The sequence below is a fragment of the Populus nigra genome, chromosome 4, assembly GCF_951802175.1.
Source record: "Populus nigra chromosome 4, ddPopNigr1.1, whole genome shotgun sequence".
In the NCBI taxonomy this organism is placed as follows: domain Eukaryota; kingdom Viridiplantae; phylum Streptophyta; class Magnoliopsida; order Malpighiales; family Salicaceae; genus Populus; species Populus nigra.
The window spans coordinates 8013596-8036209 of record NC_084855.1 but is presented as its reverse complement, the minus strand read 5'-3'; the positions used below and the strand labels follow the sequence as shown (position 1 = coordinate 8036209).

General features: G+C 33.4%; 1 protein-coding gene across 1 annotated transcript; it reads left to right on the top strand.

The window, feature by feature from the left end:
* Positions 1 to 16274: 16274 nt before the first annotated feature.
* LOC133691666 (E3 ubiquitin-protein ligase WAV3) lies at positions 16275 to 19720 on the top strand. The gene is made up of 2 exons (XM_062112267.1): positions 16275 to 17063; positions 17239 to 19720. Exons 1-2 carry the CDS (start codon positions 16695 to 16697, stop codon positions 19186 to 19188), a joined length of 2319 nt encoding a protein of 772 aa, XP_061968251.1. The 5' UTR covers positions 16275 to 16694; the 3' UTR covers positions 19189 to 19720.
* Positions 19721 to 22614: the final 2894 nt, after the last annotated feature.

Here is a 22614-nt window from a genome sequence, read left to right as displayed (position 1 = left end):
ACCAACATGAGGACAACTCTCGTGCCATTCGAGTAGTGCGTACGATGCCATCCGATTATCAAACGCCGTCTTCTGAGACGATATTTGGAAGGTCTTGGTGCCCCCGATGAAATTGGGTGACGCATGCTCCTAAAGCGTCTCGGGTTTGGTGTCAATGTCATTTCTTTTTTTTTTTTCATCTCAAATTTAGTGCTAGCCCCTTCAAGAATTTAGACCGGCCTCTGCAATTTATTTCTCCTTCATATTCGATCTATGTTCTTTTGATTATTATTTTTTAATTTTAAATAATCTATAAAATTAAAAATATTTTTTGATTTAACCCGTTGCTATTTTTTAATCTATAAATAATGTATCAAATTACAAATGCATCTCCTATTATTTTTTAATCTTTCAAATTTGATCACTATTCTTTTGATTGCTATTTATTTTGTTTGGGATTAGTTTTAATTTTTATTTTTTTTACAATTTCATCCTCCTTGGATTTTTTTTTTCGATCAAATTTTATCCCTGCTCTTTTTGTTACTATCTTTTTTGCTTTTGCAATTTTTTTGATTAATATCTTTTTTACAATTTCATCCTTTAAAATAAATTAGTTGGGAATTAAAATTCCTGGTTGAACCCGAATCCAGAATTTTATGGGTTGTGAGTTTTAAATATTAGACCAGGTTCATTAGGTTTGTCCGGGTTTGCTTGATTTGTTTCTCTTTTTTAAGCCGATGTTTTTTATATTTTATATTTTTCTATTATTTCTTATGGTTTGCCTTTTATAAAGTTAGCCCCGATCGAGTTCATGACCAAAATTATTGGTTTCAAAGGTAAATATGGGTTGATTTTTTTTATCCTTTTTTAAAATTAATTTATCTTAATTTTATCCTTCAATTGTTTTCTGTTTTTTTCTTATAAGGTTATAGGACTACGACTTAAGAAAACTATTTCTATGATGCACTAAGCTTATATACATGAATTTTTAAGATTTATGGAGAAAGGAATTTAATCCTAAATGACATATAAGATGATGGCAATATCTTCGTTTGACATCATGACCACTTCAACACTTAGGTTAGGTGCTAAGCTTGGACAGATACATGTTGTCTTTGATGATCAATGCCAATTTGACATTGTACCATGAATTAAATTGGCCACATTCATGTCAATGATTGATGCTTTATCAAAATTCAGTGACCCTTTCCACGACACGGCTCCTTGTGTTTTTTTTTTTTTTTTAATCACTTTCAGAACCCTTTAATAATGCTAGAAACAAGCCATGCTTACATCCACTTCCATATTAGCTGGATAAAAATGCGCATCTCAAAGGGAATGGGGCTTTGCATTCGGTCATAAAATTGAGTTTTGTCATCTCTTATGCAATCCATCCTTCATTAGCTTAATTTGTAGTTATTACCGGCTCTTCTGTGTTATTATTAAAGTAACATATCATTACCATATTGAATGAGGAGATCGTGTATGTTATGATTCGAGTCGACTCATGATGATCGATGTCCCCGAGGCTCTTATTATAAGTTTACCGCCATTTCGTTGCTAGCTACAAGTATCATGGGAAATCAAATTTGCTTCTTAACAGTTCTTTGGTTATGGAGTAATAAAAAGAAAAATAGAGAGGTTATTGCTTATATAAGTCTTCCATTTTCAACCGAAACAGGAATACCGGATATCGGAGACAGAAAATAAAATAAAAAGACTGCTAATTGGTGTTGTCATGTGGAGGGCTCTTTATAATAAACATATCTTGTTGGGAAGATAGCAGAAAAATAGATTGGGAATCGGTTAAAGATAATAGCCACGATGGGTATGCTCATGATTTATAATTGGAATGTGATATGGTTGTTAGGGTTTCAAACGGTTGTATATAGTTCATGACATGTGCCCCATTTGTTGAAAAATCTCAACAACCAGCAGGGAGGAAAGCTTTCATTGTCAATCTCATCTATGTCTTCTCCCCAAGTCTTAAATGAATTCAAGGGTTTTCTCTTCGAGTGACCAACGCCATATATTTCCTTATTAAACTTATCATCCATGTGACTTCAACTACATTTCTCCCCTTTTTCTTTGATTCCCTTTTCTTGTTCGTTTTTCATTTTTCTTTAATGTTAAATAACTCTCGGTTCTCTCACAAAAGCCTCCAATGAGACTGTTTTCTTGGGTGTCATGCTAGTTATTGTATGCTTAATCTAATCGTCGATAGTTTTGTAGGTTAGTTAAGACTAAGGAGCCCAAAATGTATTATCAATTTACAACATAATTATAGATGCCGAAAGCATTCATGGCTAGCTAGCCCACGCCGCCGCCAGCGCACCGAAGTAGTCTACTAGTTTCAGAATGGTCAGTGGGGGATTAGGGGGATATTGTCACCTTATTCAAATCCTAATGACATGATCGAATCCGAGTAATGTTAATTATCTAATGGCTTCAAGTGATTTGAGATCTCATGACCAGGAAACCCTAAATAAAAAAATACAACACTTTATGCAATGGAAAGATAATAAAAAGGTCAGCTGCCTTGTAAATCAGGGTTCCATCATGCTTGCATTCACATTCCCATATGCAGCCGTGGTATGTGACACATGGTGCCCGCATGCAGTTCTTCGCAATTAGCTAGCTTTTTTTCTAGTTGGATTAAGATTTAAGCAACTGGGGCTGGCAGTCCCTCTTATAAGGCCATAATAGCACTCTCAATCTCTAATTGGAACGACTGCCGTTAGCTATTTGAAGGTTTAGCTTCTACATTGAAAGAATTTGATTCCGATGAGACCCTGCATCGCCCATTTTGCATCTGTAAATCCGAAGCTTAAATACGCACACCAAAATTCTTTCGCAATTACGTTAAATAAAGTCTCAATTTTGAACAAGCGGGGGTACTCTTTTTTTCCCTTGGAAAATGGGCTTTTGATGGAAAAAAAAAGGAAAATATAAAGACGCATGGGGAATGATACCGTGGGTCTGTTTGATTGAAAACGAGGAATCTACTCTCGAAAAAAATCTGAAAAATCGTCGAAGATTTTTGCTGTTAAAAAGATCTATGGATATCCATTCGATATAAAAGTATAGGATTTCTTTAGTGAAAGGTTATGTATGGTACGAGATTAAAGAGATGAGAAATTATCCTTGTAATTTTTCACTGGGATGATTTTCAAAGAAGACAAGAATTTAAGAAAAGCTAACATTTAACCCCAAAAATATGGTTAAGTGTTACTTTGGGGAGGGAAGGATAAAGTAATTTTCAAGTGTGAAAACTATTAGTTCTTGTGCCTTTTCTCATCTTTTTTGTTTTAATTCAATTTTATTCCACTCTCATTTATTATTTCATTTCTACTTTAAACCACAAATATATATGATTTTAAACGTTTATAATATTATTTAATTTAGATTAATCTTATTTACATTAGCTAGATTCTATCATTATCAATAATTTCTTCAACTCTTACCAAACATCCTTAAAACTTTTTTAAAAAAATATTTTTTTTTATAATCATCGAGAGTATATTGAGAAGGCCATAAAGCGAATAGCCAAAGAGAAATACAAGCGATATAAAAAAGAAAAAAAAAAGAAAAAAACTGATTTACTACAACAAACAACAAGAAGACTACCTAAGATTTCTTATTACACCATAATTTGATGCCATCAGAAGATCTTAAGAGGTCATTTCCTAATAATTTCTCTCTAAATTTTCACCTCATATCAAACACAATCAAAGAATTGAGATTCAAAACAATATTGATTTTTAGCTCTATCCATGGAAGTGAAAAATCTAATGATTGCACATCATGTGTTTAAAACTTTCCTATTTTGACAAATTTATAATTTTTAAAGGATCAATGTTCTTCCTTGAAAATAGGATTGCCTTTTCATATTGATTTAATGCATTTACATCATGATGTGTTGATTATCATTTTCATAAGACTATATTTTCAATATTAAAAGGATAAATTAAACAATTGGATAAAGATATTACATGGAATGCATAATTATTATTGAATTTTGATCATTATACAAAATAATGTGAACAAGAAGTCCAAAAGATATTTCGCTTGCAACACATAGCAAATCATCTACTAGATGCATCCATTGACTAAAAAAAAGTAACTGAATCTCATATACTAGCTGCAAATACTCCAGTCCAAATTGAAGTCCCAATAGAATAATCCACTAAAATTATAGGCTAACCAATTCAAAAGATAAAAATCCTCCAAAAAAGTAACATATAATCAAGTTGGCATTATCGAAGAGGCAAACATTCATAATGATATAAATATAACTAATCATAAAACCCATAAGAGGCTTAAGTACCTGAACACAATGAAAATGAGGAGATCTCGATAAGTTATATCTCTATGAAATAAAGATGAAATTGAAATGAGATAGTTGTCGACATCATTTTTCATATAATATATCGCTTGATACCATTAGCAAAAACAAGGAACTTGAGCCTAAATCTTTCAAAGAATATCGACGTGGAAATGATCGACAAAAATGAAAAGAAACAATCTAGACAAAATCAAATTCATTTGCAAAACACCTGAAGGTGTAAAGCCAACTGGATACAAATGAGTATTTATATGAAAACAAAATGAAAAAAATGAAATCATAACATATAAGGCTAGTGGCACAAGATTTTTCACAAAGATCTGGCATTGATTACGATAAAATATATTTTCCTGTAATAGATGCAATTACATTTCGGTATCTTATTAGCCAGACAACTCATGAAAGATTAAATATGTGTTTGATGAATGTAGTTAAAACCTATTAAAACATATTCTTCTGTTGTACATGCAATTGCATTTATGTATCTTATTAGCATGGCAACTCATGAAAGACTAGATGTGTATGATGGATGTAATTAGACCTATTAATATAAGTCAATTAATAATGATGTTTATATGCAAATCCCTAAAGGATTTAAAATGTGTGAAGCATATAATTCAAATCATTAAAAAATCAATTCAATCAAGTTGTAAAGATCGTTGCATGCATTAAAGCAATCAAGATGCATGTTGTATAATTATCTTAGTGAATATTTTATTAAAACAAGGGTATAATCATGATCCTATATGCACACGTATTCTTATAAAGAAGTCAAAATTTGACTTTACTATTATTGTTGTGTGTATTGACATTTAAATATTATTGGAACTCTTGGACATATATCAAAGACAATAAATTATTTAAAGAAAGAGATTGAGACGAAAGATTTAGGAAAAACAAATTTTTTTCTTGGCTTAGAGATCGAGCATTTAGTAAATTGAATTCTTAGTAATTAATCAACTTGCACAGATGAGGATAATGAAGAATTACTTGGTCTCTAAGTATCATACATTAGTGCAATTGATGCATTAATGTATCTTGCTAATAATATACGAAATAGTATAGCATTCTATGTAAATTTACTAGTAAGATATAGTTTTTCTCCTGCCCGAAGACATATGAATGAAGTTTAACATATTTTTCATTACCTACCTCAACTATAGATATAAGCTTATTTTATTTAAAAAATATTAATCATGGATTGGTTGGGTATAATGGTGTTGGATATTTATTTGATCCATAGAAAAATTGGTCTCAAACATTTTATCTCTTTACGTGTTGTAATACTACTATATCATGAAGATTTACAAGGTAAACATTAATTATCACTCCATCTAATCATGCTGAAATACCTGCAATCCATGAAGCAAGTTGAGAGTGTGTGTGACTGAGATCAATGACTTAACATATTCGCGAAACATATGGTTTATACTTCAGCAGAGGAACTCCAACCATATTGTATGAAGACAATATTGCATGAATAACTTAATTAAAAGGAGGATACATCAAATGAGATAGAATAAAACACATTTCATCAAAAAAAAAAAAATCCACACATGACCTTGATAATTATAGTGATATTGAGGTTAAGCATATTTGCTTGAAAGATAATCTAGTAAACTTTTTCAGTAAAACATTACCAATTACAATGTTTTAAAGATTGCAACGCGGTACTGAAATGCGACAACTTAACAATTTAAGGTGATATATTCACGAGAAGGAGTTAATATGCACTAAACTCTTTTTTCCTTGATCATGTTTTTTTTTCATTCGATTTTCTCTTGGTAAGGTTTTTAATGAGATGGTTTCCAATGCATAAGGTTGTACAAAAAAATCCAAGCAAGAGTGTCATGAAACCATACATTATATCTGGATATCTATTTGCCTTCTTTCACATTTTCATCTTCATCTTTATTTATCATCTTCAAGTTTATTTGAACTTTATATCTTCTTATGACATCTAGGTTTACATGTATTAATGTATATTAGATTATAAATAGAAGTATTGTTGAGATGATGTTAATTTACAACTATATTTACAAGATAATATGAAATAAAAAGCTCCCATTTTGTTTTCGTAATCTCGATTCTTCTTATTTATTCTATTTAATGGGTATATTGCTTGGTCTGAAATATATCTTAAATTTATAACACTTTTCAGATTATTATAAAGAAGAAGTAATTTTTTAGTAGCGTGGTCTTGATCAAGTAATAAAAAAGGCATGTGGAAATTAGAGTCGGCTAAATGATGGGATCTTCTTTCATATGGTTGTCCAACTCGATCACGTGGAATGTGGGGGTTTTCTACATGGGTTCTTTCGTCTCGAGAACAGCGTCTTCTACATTCTGGATTGATGGTGCAACTTGATTAAATAATTCACCTATTAATTACAATTTAACATAAAACTTGATCTTCTTAAATCTTAATTAGCCACCTGATAAATGGGCTAAGCCTAAACTTGACCTACCATTCACGTGCCGGTGAGTGGGTTCGAGAGCATGGCTTTAAATATACACTTAGCAGTGATTGCTTTATTTCTTTTAAAAATGGTGCCCGTAATAACTACCAACTTCTCAAGATACGCGGAACCAAATTTTGTATTGGTATCCGTTGGAAGGGTGTTTGATTAGGGTTCATCATGTTAGCTCACCTAGTCTCATTTCTTTTTGATCAATTAATAATTAAATTCTTAATAATCGAGATGTACAGCCCTTTGATTGTATGGAACATCCACAAGTAGATGCACCTGTCTCTTCCGAAACCCAAGCACCAAATTACAAGAGAGAAATGCAGTGTGTTGCCACGGAGTTTTCAAGACTTGAGAAGCTCGCTCGACTAATCATTTTATGATTGGCATTTGGCCGTTGGATCGAGGGTTGAAATCAATTTCGGAAGTAAACTTCACAAGGAGGACCTTTCTATTTTGTGTTTCATAATAGGACTTGATATAATATATATGAACGTTAGATTTTGTTCTTGGTTGCGAGTGTGGTATAAACAAATATTGGTCAAAATTCTTTTTTTAAAAAAATATTTTTTTATGTTCAGGAATGGTTTTGATGTATTAAAATTAAAAATAAATTTTAAAAAATAAAAAAAATATATTATTTCACCTTTTTGTTGGGTTCTTAATTGTTTTATTTTTTCATGCTATGCCTTCCTTTTTTATTTCTTTCTTTTGCTCGCCGACTCTGCCATCCGTGCCTTATTATTTTGTTGTTATTGATTTCAATTAGGTTTGGTTTCGATGTTAATTGGTTGACGAGCTCCCTTTTATAAAAGAATTTTTTTCACTGCTTTTCCCTGTCCCTGGCTCTATGTCTATGACGATGATCTTGATTATGTCGTTTTCTTACTAATATCCTTTGATTGCTTGTTGTTGTCTTAATCTGTGTTGTTGTGCTTGATTTGTACATGTTTTGTGCCTCTCTTCCTCTTAAAAACCTCGGTTGTGTATTGTTTTACTGTCATGCCAAGGATTTCTTTGATAATTTATTCCATTTGTGTTTTTTTATACTCAGTTGTGTGTTGCTTTCTCTGTTCATATGCATCATTAGCTTCGTTTTTCCCTTTTTTATGTGCATGTTTTCTCAATTTTAAGCTATTATGTCCCTTTTTTTTGTGCCTCTTTCATTATTTGTCGTTTATTTGCCTCCGGTTCACTACATCATTTTGTTTCTTTTTTCTTTTTGTTGCTTTTTCAGTCTTCTACTGTGTCTTTCAGCCTAGAAATATAGTTGTAGATGGCCTTAGTTGATGCTGTTTCTAAACAAGGACTGTTTCTTAGATTTAGACGTGTCTCAATTAATGCCCTTCTTGCTCTTTTTTTTTTATTTATTTATTTACGTGGGGTGTCCGGGCCAGCTTGCGCGCACCACGACTATTCCCCACGGCCCACTGAACATCCTGCAAGCCCAGGGGCAGGTTAGGCATCGCGGGGGTGACAGGCGTGCACATAGAGGGTCGAACCCGGGACGGGGACGGAACAAGTCACACGATTGACCACAGCAGCTAGGCCCTCAAATGCATGCCCTTCTTGCTCTTGTATGGATGGAAGGGAGTTCCATGAATTTAAGAAAAAAATCTCTAAATTGTGATTAAAATCTTTTTTTTTTCCTTTGATGCGGTGTTGGTATTGGGATACCTTTTAGAAAACTTGGTTTTACAATATTAATTTTGTTCCCTAGGTTTTTATTATAAAAAAAATTCACTGAATTCTCACAATCTTTTTATTATTATTTTTAATTTGTTTCCCATCTCTAACATGGATCATCGATGCTCTTTTCAAAGCCCGTATAAGAATGTGATTGCGGTTATTTTTCAAAGTATTTTTTATATTGAAAATTAAAATGCATCAAAATGATATTTTTTTTATTTTTTAAAAATTATTTTTAAGATCAGCATATCAAAACGATTCAAAACATAAAAATAAAAATTAACTTTTTGTCAAAAAAATTGGGGAACGCGGTTTGCACCGCATTCCCACACGTTGTTTCAATCTTCATGGAATGTTTTGCATCTTTTTTTTGAGTTGGTTTCGATTGTTTTCTTCATTCTATTTCAATTTTAAGAGTTAGAGGGCGAATGGAAATTTCTTATTTGTTTATAATAATATTGAAATATTATATGAAATCACTATAACTACAATGACTATTATTCACTCATCCTCGCAGCTCACGCGTTCGTAAATCGCCATTTATTTACTATTCATGTGTGTCATTAGATCCCGGTATTTTCAATATTTTCATTTCAATCCCCACCTTCATTTCTTTCACATTCCCTTTCTAGATACAGAAAAATAGAGAAAACTTCAGCCGACCATTAAAACCATCAAGACTGCTGTCATCGACTCTCTCTTTGAGATTCAAAATATATTCTATGAGCTCTTGAGATGATTTTGATTCATTTTTTTTAGTGAAAATGATGGAGAAATTAGGATTTAGCGGACAAAATCAACCACTCCCAATTTTATATGTTATATTTGAACCTCATCTAGAGTATTGGTGAAACAATTTTTTTCTCAGGGGGGTTTCGGGCCAATGCTGATCACATGTTGCGAGCCGAAACACTTCTTTCTCTGCAAGTCTTTACACACATACATATCTCCTTTTCATTGCGAGTTGGACTTTTCTTCTAACATAAAAAAATATAAGTCGTGAAAAATTCTTTGGTATAATTATTAAATATGATCTAGTGAGTTAAATTTAAAATTTTTTAACTTGATTTTTTATTAAATTCAAGTTTTAAATTAAATCGGGTATAAGTTATTTAGATGAAACCCATTTAACTTGACGGGTATAAAAAAAGGACAAAAAACATGATAAAAAAATAATCAAAGACTAGATACATAAGTTCAAAGGTAATCTGGACAATAAGTAGTTTGAATTTTTTTTTAAAAAAATTAAATTTTATATCTTAAAAAAAAAACATTGAAAGAGTGATATATTATATTAATTTAATTTAATTTTGGTTAACTTTTTAAATTCATAATCTAAGTTGTGAATCTTAACAAGTTTAGTAACATTTCTTTTAATTATATAAATAAAAAATGTCATATCAAGCTTTGATGATCCAACGTGTCAGTGCCTTAAAAAAATAATAAATAAATTACTAAAATAATGCAATTGGAAAAGAAAAAAAACTTGAAATTTTAAAAAAACTAGGTAGGAACAATGTTTGCCTCCCAGTTTTTGCTAATATATATATATATATATATATATATATATTAAATTTTTACTTTTAATTTATTTTTTAATCTTCCAAAAATATTTTTTTTATAAAATTTTAATTTTTAGTTTTTACGTATTTTGAATGACGAGCATCCTTTCAATTACGAATAATTTTCTAAATATTTATTATAAAGAGTGTTAAAAAAATAAGTAAATATAACAACAAAAACTATTTTATAAAGCAGTTTGTGCTCGGAATATTATAGCTCTAAGATTTTCCTTCAGAAACGAAATAATAAGAAGAAGACGAAGAGGGGAGGAGGTTTTGTAGCCAACAGCATTTTATTTCTTTTGTAAATTTGTAGCCAGCAGCATCGATTATCGTTTTGTGAAATTAATTTCAACAATGATTAGCTGAAAAATACATGACATTTATTTAAAAATAATGGATGCCACGTAGATGCAGGACAAGGAGCGTGATGATCACCTGGACATCCCACATGGTATGCTAGGAGGCCACTAGGGATCACAAACTAGGTTCCCCGCGAATAAAATAATATTTTAATTAACTAACGACTCGCAAATTGCAATTACACACTGACTTTGCCTCTAAAAATACTTGGACGTTGACCAGAAACACGTTTTAGTGCCGCCCCCTTTTGGACTTAACAATCAACAACAAACCCGTCATTTGCTTAATTATGTTCGCGTTTGTTTCTGATGAGATACCTTCTCGTTGTGTGAACTATGAACTTGAAATCCTCAACTTAATTTCATTACCCAAAAAAATATAAAAAATTAAATTTTAGATTGAAACTCATATTTCTTTGGATATATACCACAAAATAAGAAAATCAATGGAGACTCCCCTTTCTTGTGTTTGAAACTCGATGATCCTTCTCTCTGTACAAAAAAATAAAATAAGTGATTTTTTTTTGTTCAAGTGGTTGTTAGTTTTTGTATTTTAAAAATATTTTTAAAGAAAATTAAAAAAATTTGCTTTCTTCCTCTCTTTAAATTATTATTTTTGTTTTTTCAAATTATTTTGATACACTTGTATAAACAATAAATTTTAAAAAATAAAAAAATTATTATTTTAATATATTTTTAAATAATTTTTTTTTTGAAGTAATTGCTATGATAATATTAAATACAATTAAAGACATGTCTTATCATTCTAAAGTGGGGTTGGGTCCATGAACTTTTGACGGTTTCATGTTTCGTCAACATATGTATCGATAATGAGTCTCCAAATATATATAATTCATGGTTTTAAAAAAGTGGTACTGTATTTCAAAAGATTGAGCTGAGATTTATGACTTTCACTGATTTTGATTCCGGCCATATCTTGTTACTTTGCTTCTTCACATGTATTTGTGTGTGTTATATATATATATAACCATTTTTATATATTATAATGGATGTTAACATCAAGCTTAAAATAAGTGACACTAGACCTAGAAATTAACATTGGATTCCACCTAGCTAGCTGCGGGGGCGGTGGATTTAAGATCACAAGCGGAGGCCCGAATAGAGCTAGTAAATGCGAGAAATAAAATGAAAATGGCACACACACACACACACACACACACACACACACACACACACACATATATATATATATATATATACACAGACACCGTATATCTTGAAAATCAACCTTCTTTTGTAGCACGACATATCTTCAACGAGATGTGTCAATATCTACTTTGGTCTCAAAAACTTTTACATTTCAAAGCGATCGATTTGTCCCATCATAAATTCAATGCTCTCCCACATACGGGCCGGCTCGTGTTGTTGCCCATTTTCCTCCAAATATCAAGAAATAAAAATAAAAATGAAGTTGATTAGCCAATCATACAGCAGTAGATTAAAAGTACCAGTAGTACTAAACCCGACAATTGCAAGTTCAGACGTAGTGATCATGCACGCACTGTTTCCTAATTCCTCCATTGCAGTGAAAGGATACATCTTACCAGGGCTTGAGTGTTGTCTCCAAAAACATAAGCATCAAAAAACTGGCCAAACGCCACTGAAACCTACCTTGTAGCTTCATCCAAAACAAACAAGGCAGGCTAACCTAGCTACTTCCAGAGCATCATCAAGGACACGGAAGTGTCAAAGGAAGTTAAAAGGTATCTTTACTTTGCCTAACTCCTCCTAAAAAATAACTAATAAACCTTGTAACTCCAACATGATTGGTTAAGACAAAAATTATACACTAATTTTAATACTTTATTCCCGGAAGGAGTTGACATTTCACCAATCCAGCTTTGGTATTCCCCGAGATAATAAAAAAAACGTCAGCAATGAGGAGGAAAGACATTAGCCAAGGTATACAGCATGGGTTATCTCGTGGCTTTAGTCTTAAGTTTACGGATCTTAAGAAAAGGGGACCCACGTGAGTGTCTGAATAATTGACTATTTGATGACATGCACTCTAACTTGCCACTGTCAAATCACTCTTTTTGGGAAGGTACCAGAACCGTGACTCCATTTTCTTGACCTTTTTGGTTTTCGCTAACTTTAACGAGCAATTAACTGCGAGTAGTTAATTTTGGATGCCTCTATGAATTAGAGTTAGGGGAGGAGCTGCCTTGCCTGGTTTGTTTAATAGTTCTATGCTTTTCAAGTTTCGAGATTTAGAGGGGACCCTTTACCCAAAAAAACATTTGAGTAACAGAGACAACTAGAATTCATATATATGGTCAAGGTTTTACTTTCGGAGAGATCAGCTATTAAAAAAAATTAAAAAACTAAGGTGTGAATTAGGCAATTAGAATACAAATTAAAAAGAAACGGGGAATTAACACAGCAGCAGAGAAATTTGATACTATGATATCAATTAAAATTTAAAAGCCTTCCCGGTTATTTTAAGAAAATTTTATTAACAAATTTTTCAATATCTATATATAACAAAAAATAATTCTTATGAGATTTATTATTTACTTTGTTGATCTAAATTTAATTTAATAATTGATTTTAAATAGTAAAAACATTTTAAATTTGAACAAAATTCAGCCGGAGTGTTCATGACGAATAGTTAATTTTATTTCCTCAAATGACATGCTTAAATTACCATTTAATAACAAATTACTCTTATTATTGTATGTGATATTATCATTCACATCATAAACAATAATATTACTGTAATAACATAACATTTTAATAAACAATAACTTTTACTTTGCTCCACAATGTAATTACTAAATTACCTTTAAAAGAAAGAACAATCTGCCTCATTCACGGTGTATTTTGGGCTTTTCAATTTTTTGTATATGGTGTAATGACTTAAATTTCCTGCAAAATTATTTTTTTTTGCTTTGGATGCAAGGATGTTTTCATAATTTTGTTATGTTTTTTTTATTATTCTCATGTAATGTCATAGGTAATTAGGTATTTTAATATATATATATATATATATATATATATATATTAAAATGATTTCAACATGGTAAATTTTTCTTTTAATATTTCAAAATGATTTCTTTCTCGTTTTTTTTTGTTAACAAATATGATCATTGAGACGTTTAAGGAATATCGTAGTGATATATTTCTATAATATTACAATTATTCATCGCTTGTATTGAATTGTTGTTGATTTTTTTTTGCTTTACCTGCTCTCAATATCTTATTTTTTTATTTTTTTATTTACTAGACAAGAAAGTAAATAATTATTCTTATGTCAATTAAATATCTTTGAACATTAAAATAACATGCATATTATTGAAGGGGAAGAAGAGGAGGGGGGGGGGTTTCCTTGCTTATGAGAGTTAATAAGATAAATGTTTAAGTGGCCAAGAAAGAGAAATGAAGTTTTTATTCGAGGGGATCGAATTGAAAACTTCTTAAGAAAATTGACTAACTACAATATTTACCATGTTGTTTAATGTTGGAGGGCAATCTCTCTCTCTCTCTCTCTCTCTCTCTCTCTCTCTCTCCCTGATCTTTTGAAGCCATGATCACTACTGACCACCGGATCACTTGTCGAGAACAAATATAGAAACCAGGGGCAGTGCATGTTTGACGAAGATTTTAGTATTTGGTTAAGCATCTACCATCATACATCCCATTTTAGGATCTCTATCAAAACCAATACTGATACTTGGATCATGAAGAAGAACAGGAGATGAGGCCGAGACAGTTAGAATGTGTAGATTCAATCGCCATATCTCAGATAAGGAAAGTGAATTGCTCCTATCTCCTGTAAGCTAACATTATCTCCTGTCGTCATGAAGGATAATATTTACCCCTTCTAGTTGGCTGCTCGTTTTTTCGACCTTCTCTGCTGTATTGTCTTCATTATGTATGCAAGCAAGCACAGATTCTTTCTCCGCATGACAACATCTTCCATATGCATTCACACCACAATCTCACTATCGCTAATTACTAGACAGGGACGTGATATAACGCGGGCCTACCCAGATTTTTCCAATATGAAAATAAATGCTAAGTATCTTTTTGAAAAAATTACTGAGTAGATTGTGTTTAATAAAATTAACTAATTCAAATGAATAGAAACAAATGCAACAACGAAAAATAAAATGAAACTAAAACCGATAAAATAAAAAAGGTCAAAGTAATCTGATTCAAATTCATCCAGTAAATAATGTATATGATTTAATCGTAATACTATCAAAAGCAAATAAAATATAGTCATAAAACTTAATTATTAAATAATCTAATATTGAAGGGCATAATTTAAAAAAGAATTAATTATGAAAAATCAACAAAAAAATATCTTAATTAACCTGAGTTAATTCATTAATTATATAATCACATAGAATTGAAATAACTTCATTAAAAGATATTGAAAAGATAAGTACAAAGATAAAATTTTATTAAATCAAATATTAATTCATGTGCAATTTTTTAAAACATTTTGTTTTTCAGGGTGGTATAACTATTATACTGTGTTTTTAAAAGGTAAAAAGAATAAATGGTTGCACAGTTAATCTTGTAATGATTTTGCTTGAAGGAGCATAATAGTAATTATACTAGTAAACATGCATTTAAATGCACAGTGGATTGTCCTTGCAATTTTTTTTTTTAACAGAAATTTACCACCCTAGCGAGGTAAAAATTGGACCCCGATAAGTGGTAAACACGGACCCTCTCGGGGCAAGTATTGTGACATGTTAAGTAGGACATAAAGGATTTGAAAGAGCCCTGCAAACTACCGACACCCCTAGAAAGGACCAGTCCAATGGGCGTAGGAGCCACTGGAGAAAATCTGACTTCTATAGACGCATTTAATGTCCTTACTTTCTACTGCGCTACAGCAATTAAATTTCAAAATATGCAATGTTAGTTCCTGACATGTGTATATCAAAAGCCTTCCTAGCTCCTACTAAAAACATTTTTACTTCGGTAGCCTGCCCCCAATCCTAGGTACCTATATCTCGTACAACTACCCCTCCTATACGGTCCCACGTTTAAGAGATTCTTTTTTTAATTGATCAATGCAATCATGCTAAAATGACAAAAAGAGATCAACGGCTGATGTTGCTTCTTCCACAGTCGCGCAGGAGAGAACAAGAACAACTACCATTTGTGAATCATGCAGGGGAGACAGGCGAGCTCTAAGTAGTTCCAGTTATGGTTCTGCTAGCATTCTTACGATGTTGAAGGCTACACATTCTTACAAGGATCTTGCAATAGGATCGCGCGCCTTGTTAAAGAAAAACCATTTGTTAAGATTTGTCTTTTGACTTGTCATCGAGCTCTAATTGATATATATATTTTTTAATCTGAATAGTAATTCAAGATTTGAACTTCAATGGTTAGAAGAACAAACCCTTGACAGTAAAGCTGGTCTCTCTGGTTTTTGGTTTGGTTGAACTAAATAAAAAAACAAAGGATATTGAGTTAAATCATATATGATTGATTGTCTTCTGCCAATTCCTAAGTCGGGCATGCAATCTCCTAGTTCAATGCCAAAAAACCTTGTTTCTTTGGGTTTGTGTTCCCCTCGGATTAGTCATGTGAATTTCAATTAGCTATACGGTTTTTTATCAATATTTTTTTTTTCAAAATATAATTTTATTAAAGCTATATATTAAAATAATATATTTTTATTTTTAAAAAATTATTTTTTAAGAGGTTGTCAAAACAATTTTAAATATAAAAAAATTATTTAAAAAAAAATAAAGAGATACACCTAGCTAAACCATGTGGCTAGCTTTCGTTGACCGGAGAAGTAAATATAACCAGCAGATGTCAGTCACCGTGGTAAATTCATTATTTAACCATTTCCAAGATGGATATATAGACAGCTAAACTTCTCTCTGTGCATCGAACATATAGAGATAGAGAGAGATAGAGAGAGCTGTAGATCTCATCAAAGCCTTTTTTTGCCTTCTGCCAGATATCTTTTCGGGGCTATCGATGGTATAGAGCAATAAAAAAGAGGGGAAGAGCAAGAGAGAGAGAGAGAAATACAGACTTGGGGTTCTATTGATATTATACTATCAATCTATAAATCTCACTACTTTGTCTCATCGCCTTTATTTTGTTTTTTCATTTGATCCCATGCTGCTGTTGTATTTCTGAATTCAATCCTGCACTCTTTTTGTCTTCAGTGTCAGCCTTTGATCCTTCAAAACAAAACTCCCTTCTGTTATCTTCTTCCTCATCTCTCTATAAAGGTAAAAGAAAGGTGGGGATTTCTTTGATTCTTGCTCTGGCCCCTAACTGAAAAATGGGTACCGGTTGGAGAAGAGCTTTTTGCACAACAATTCCTAGAGACCGAGAAACCACAATCTCTGATAAGCAACAAACCACAAGTCCAAGTCCAAGTCCTAGCCCCAGAAGGTGTGCAAAGCTAGGATTTTTCTCCAGTGCAAGCAACCCCAGTACGCCTCGTTTGCCGTCTCAAAATCCCAACCTGCGTTGCCGCACAAATACTGTAGACTCTCCTTCAACAAACGAGAGCCCCGCCTTCCATTGCAAAACAGCACCGAAAATAACCACCACTACTAAAAACCCCAAATCACTACTGAGCTCAAATCCATCTTCTCCTAGATCTCCTCTTAAATTGTCTCTCTTCAAGAATAGCTTCAAATTCAGAGTAAGATTTCTCCATTTCCAACTATGAAAAAAGATTCTTATTTCTCTCTCTTAGTTTTATCTTTAATTTCAAGGAGGAGGCTGATTTTCGGTGTGATTGAGATCTCATTGCTACTTATCATAAAGAGATTTGACTTTATTGACAATTGATGGGTTTTGTTTTATTGTTGTTGCAGAGTAGCTGCGGAATCTGCTTGAATAGCGTAAAAAGAGGTCAAGGCACAGCAATTTACACAGCAGAGTGCGCACATGCCTTCCACTTCCCTTGCATAGCTTCCTATGTTCGTAAGCATGGCAGTCTTGTGTGCCCTGTCTGCAACTCTACCTGGAAAGATGTTCCTTTACTTGCCATCCACAAAAACCTCCACCAAAATGACAATAATTTAGAAGAAGACCCCAGCACCAACACCATCACCAAAGTTGAAGAGAAAAAGGTTGTCATTGTAGAATCATCACCAAGAGCCATAAAAACAACAACCACACCCACACCCACCCCACAACAACCACAACCAAGAACACCAAAATATTCCGATTCAAGATCCTATGATGACGATGAACCATTATTATCTCCAACTGCCGGTGCCAGATTCAACCCAATTCCTGAAGCTGACGAAAGTGTGGATGACGATGATGACGGTGTTGAAGAATTTCAAGGATTCTTCCCCACCCATTCTACTTCAGTCGTCAAATCGGATGAAGTTTCAATCAATGACCGAGATTTTTCGAGGAATGTTCAGGTCAGATTATTGCCAGAAGTAGCTGTCATATCTGTAGGCCGCGGGTATGAAACTTATGCAGTGGCTCTGAGAGTGAAAGCTCCACCACCATTGCCATCACTAACCACACGCAACAGTTCAAATTCAACAGCATCTCTTTTAGACCCTTCCCGTCGAGCACCCATTGATTTGATAACGGTTCTTGATGTTAGTGCCAGCATGACCGGGGCTAAGTTGCAAATGCTGAAACGCGCCATGCGTCTGGTTATTTCTTCTCTTGGCTCGGCTGATCGACTTTCTATTGTGGCCTTTTCGAGTAGTCCTAAAAGGCTATTGCCTTTGAAGAGAATGACGCCTAATGGACAGCGGTCAGCTCGGCGCATTATTGACCGACTTGTTTGTGGTCAAGGCAGTAGTGTTGGTGAAGCTTTGAGGAAAGCGACTAAGGTTCTTGAAGACAGGAGGGAGAGAAATCCTGTGGCCAGCATCATGTTATTATCAGACGGTCAGGACGAGAGGGTATCGGATAATAACTCAAATCATAGGCACACGTCTATCCACAAGTCGTCTACCCGCTTTGCACATATCGAGATCCCGGTTCATTCATTTGGGTTTGGTCAAAGCGGTGGCAACAGCCAGGAGCCGGCTGAGGATGCCTTCGCTAAATGTGTTGGTGGTTTATTGAGTGTTGTGGTGCAGGATTTAAGAATTCAGCTTGGATTCGCCTCCAGCTCCGCTCCTGCTGAAATTGTAGCGGTTTATCCTTGCAATTCTAGACCAAATGTGCTCGGTTCGGGTTCCGTTCGGCTTGGCGATTTGTACGCCGAAGAAGAGAGGGAGCTGTTAGTGGAGCTGAGAGTTCCACAATCGGCTGTTGGGTCCCACCATGTGATGTCTGCTCGATGCCTTTACAAAGATCCCGCCACGCAAGAGGTCGTGTATGACCGTGATCAGTCTCTACTAGTCCCACGGCCCCACGCTCTCCCGTCAACAGGCCCTAAGATCCAACATCTGAGTAATTTGTTTATCACAACTCGAGCCTTGGCCGAGGCTAGGCGGCTCGTGGAGCATAATGAGTTTACAAGTGCACATCACCTGCTCGTATCATCTCGAGCTTTGATATTGCAGTCTAGTTTAATATCAGCTGACGAGTATGTTAGGAGGTTGGAGGCTGAATTGGCAGAGGTGCAATGGCGGAAGCAGCATCATCAATTGCAGCAGCAGCAGCAGCAGCAGCAGCAAATGATGATGCAACGGCGGAGAGAAATGGTTACGATGGATGAGAATGGCGAGCCACTTACCCCCACTTCAGCTTGGAGGGCGGCTGAGAAGCTGGCTAAAGTAGCCACAATGAAAAAGTCGTTGAATAGAGTCAGTGACTTGCACGGCTTTGAAAATGCTAGATTTTAACGGGTGGAAAAAATAGGGTGAAATAATTGATTTTGTTAAAAATTCATGGGAGAAAAATATTAGAAAACTTTGGATTTGGAAGCATAGTTCTATTTAAAAGGGGGACACAAGCTGGTAGCAGACGGCGCGGTCTTTTCTGCAGGGGGGGAGTGATAACATTAGAGAGATCGATACCCCACAGGAATTGATTGGGTGGGTGCTCAAAGCTTGTCTTTTGTTTTGTGCTTTTTTTTCCTTTTCAAAAACTCAATCCACAGCTCTTGTTGAGAGAGAATTTGTATTGTATTTGTAGGAGATCATCATCATCATCTCTTCAACAAAAAGGTGTAAATGTTAGGATAATGGAGCTTTTTATTTTTTGTTTTTTGTTTATGGTTGTTGTTCCTAGTTAACAATCATATCGTTTTAGGACTTTAACGAATAAGTGGGCTAGTTTTAGGACCGTGTCATGTGTATTTGGAATCAATGGTAATAGGACAGAATCATTGAGGTCGCTGGGGCTTGAAATGATGATTGAATCATTTTGTTGTTATGATTCCTTGCTGTTTTTCTTTCTTTTTTTTTTTAAGGGAAAAAAAGAAGACGAGGAAAGTGCCTTGGACCCCTTTGAGAGTGGGGTGATATTGATGGGCTTAGGTCCCCCATGTAATGTTTTGCTTTTATATATTTTTCTGTTCCATGCATCATTTTGGCCCGACCTCTTCTGTGTAATTTGAACAATTTCTTGATTTCAAATGCAGTTGATCTTGTATCCCACTACGTTTTGAAATATGTGTATGATCTAATTAGCAGCTAAGACAATCATTAGAGATGTTCACACGAATTTCCTCAGATTTATGATCATTTAATCGGACAATCAGTATCCTCATCTTACCGCGTTTCTGTCATAGCCTCGCTCTTGCCCATCAATCAATTTGTAGCTGTCTCTGTAATGTTGCATCCCTTATTCTACATTTGGTCGTCTTTAGATCAGTTCTTTAGGACAACTTTTAGTCATTTCTTTGCAGTGTTGCATCACTCTCTCCTAGTCTATGGCTGCATCAAAATAAGGACTCGTGGTCTGGTCCAAGTCTCAGGAAACGGCCCACCATCATCAATCAGAATTTAACTTCTCAAACGGTGAAGGCGAGCAAGCTAGCAAAACTAGATCAACAGGAGGGGGCAAAGTCGTGTTCTTCTCTAGCATATTAATCTGTTCTCCCTCTCTCTCTCTCTCTCTCTCTATATATATATATATATATATATGAATAAATCTATAAAAGAAATTCAATTTATAAATTTGTTGACTAATGTAAATCGAAGTAAATACCAATCCTCTGATCTTAAAACGTTTTATTATCTGTTTTCCAGTGCTTGTAAATTGATTACTCTATTTCAAATACAATTTCTCGTAATCTATTGAGTTGGAGGCGTGTTCATGTCACTTGTTAGGGACTGGACCATTCTAAAGCCTGCTTTGCTGGACGAGCCTCACTTAAAATGTGACTTCTCCATAGCAAATAACACAGCTATCAATGCAAAGCAATGGTTTCTCCTAGTTTGTGACTAAAAAGCACAATGGGATCGTGGGTTTGTTTGATTCCATAGCTAGAGAGGGACGTGTGTGTGAATTTTTATATGCTGATAGGGGCAGGAATTCCTCATGAAATGGGCGTACGTGCTAGTGTTTACAAAAGATGCACCACATTCTTTCTGATTTTAGAGCCCCTTTTAACCTTTTGACGTACGCATGATCAATTGCACTTTTAAACTTTCTGGGAAAAGAAGGAGAAGGATCGCCGGGAAAGATTTCAATGTTCTTTTCTTTTCCTTCTCTTATTGCAATCCGCAATCCTAGGTACACGATCTTGGACCATTGCGAGGGTAAAGATTAGCTATAGGAAAACGAAATAGCTTCTATATTTGCATTTGTGGTTCAAAAAATAGGCTTAAAAAAATATAAATTATAGCTTTTTTATAATAAAGATTTCCAGAGAGATTTTTCATTGGAAACAGTGGTGTGGTAAATAGTTTCTCAATTTGTTTTCGATAAGATGCATGATAACATGCTAGTTGACTCCTAAATAGTTGACCCCCCTAACCAACGTAGTATTCCACCCCTGGGATTTGAACATTAGCTATTGGAGTTGAGAGAACCTTTTAATCTCAAAAAATAAAATAATCAGCTGTACATTTAGCAAATCAATCGTAGTAGTTCAAGAAGGCCATGAATAGAGCCCAATGAAGCAACACGTGTTGCTTAAAATTGGCAAGGCAAACTGATCACACGTGCCAGATTTTTTTCATCTGGTACTTGATCAACCAATTTTTTTATTTGGATTCTAATTCTTTAATGAAAATTTTTTAGCCCCTTGTTAATAAATGACTCTCAAATTAGTCCCAAGACTCATCCCACATCAAATAATTTTTTTTCAAATCACAACCACAAAAGTTATCACAATACTAAAACATATTGATTTTTAAAATTGTAGTTAAGGGAAAACACAATTTCAACCACACCTCACCACATTAACAAACAATAATCTCTTGTTTTGTTTCCCCATGTAGTAGGATTGTTCAAAATATATACATAATATTTTTTTAAAAAAAAACCTAAAAGACATTGATTTTTTACGATAACACAAGATACATATATAAGATACATATAAAATGTAGATTCCTATAATGCAATTTACAACTATAATCTTTTAGGTTATAATGAAAAAATTAAAACAATAATAATCAAAATTAACAAAAAAAAACACGAATGTTCTTTTGTTTTCTTTATTCAAAGGATGCGAGAAACTTCAGTACGGTCTCTATTTTTTTTCTTTTCGACCTTAAACTTTATTTTTATCATGTTTTGATTATTTGATGTTAGGAGAGAAAGAAAGTGCTCGGTTGATCATATTTCCTCAATCAAAATATTTGATCTTGCTGTGAATTAGTTTGTTTTAAAAAGAGTAGTTTAAATAAAAGTGATTTTGTCTTTCAACTTACTAAAAATAATAGATCAAGATCCATTAATTTTATTTTAATTTGGTTTGGTTTACAATTTTTAATCTCATGAAATTGTGTTTTAAAGTTGTAATGACTTTATAGAGGTTTCCAGGGTATTTTTAGGTGTTTTTCCATGTTAAAACGAGTTGAACTTTAGGATTTTTATATCAAAAAACTTTAATTCTTACTTTCCAGCTAAGCTAAAATCTGAACCAGAAAATAACACGTTGCCAACCCAAGTGGACATTGCGTCCTTCATTTTTTTTTTTTAAGTAAACACCATGTCGTTTGCAAATTTAAAAAAACAAAGAAAGCCAAGAGCACTTGATTTTTTAATTAAATAATCAAACAAGACGCACTTGATTTTTTTGTTAAATAACCCTTAATATTTTTTTTAAAAAAATTATTATAAATTTATCTTTAAATAAATTTATTTAAATAATTACC

What these genes read in the sequence shown, in the direction of transcription:
- LOC133691666 (XM_062112267.1), top strand. Translation starts at nt 16,695, where the DNA reads ATGGGTACCGGTTGGAGAAGAGCTTTTTGCACAACAATTCCTAGAGAC. An exon ending in AGAATAGCTTCAAATTCAGA is followed by an intron (nt 17,064 to 17,238) that starts GTAAGATTTCTC and finishes TTGTTGTTGCAG; the next exon opens with AGTAGCTGCGGAATCTGCTT.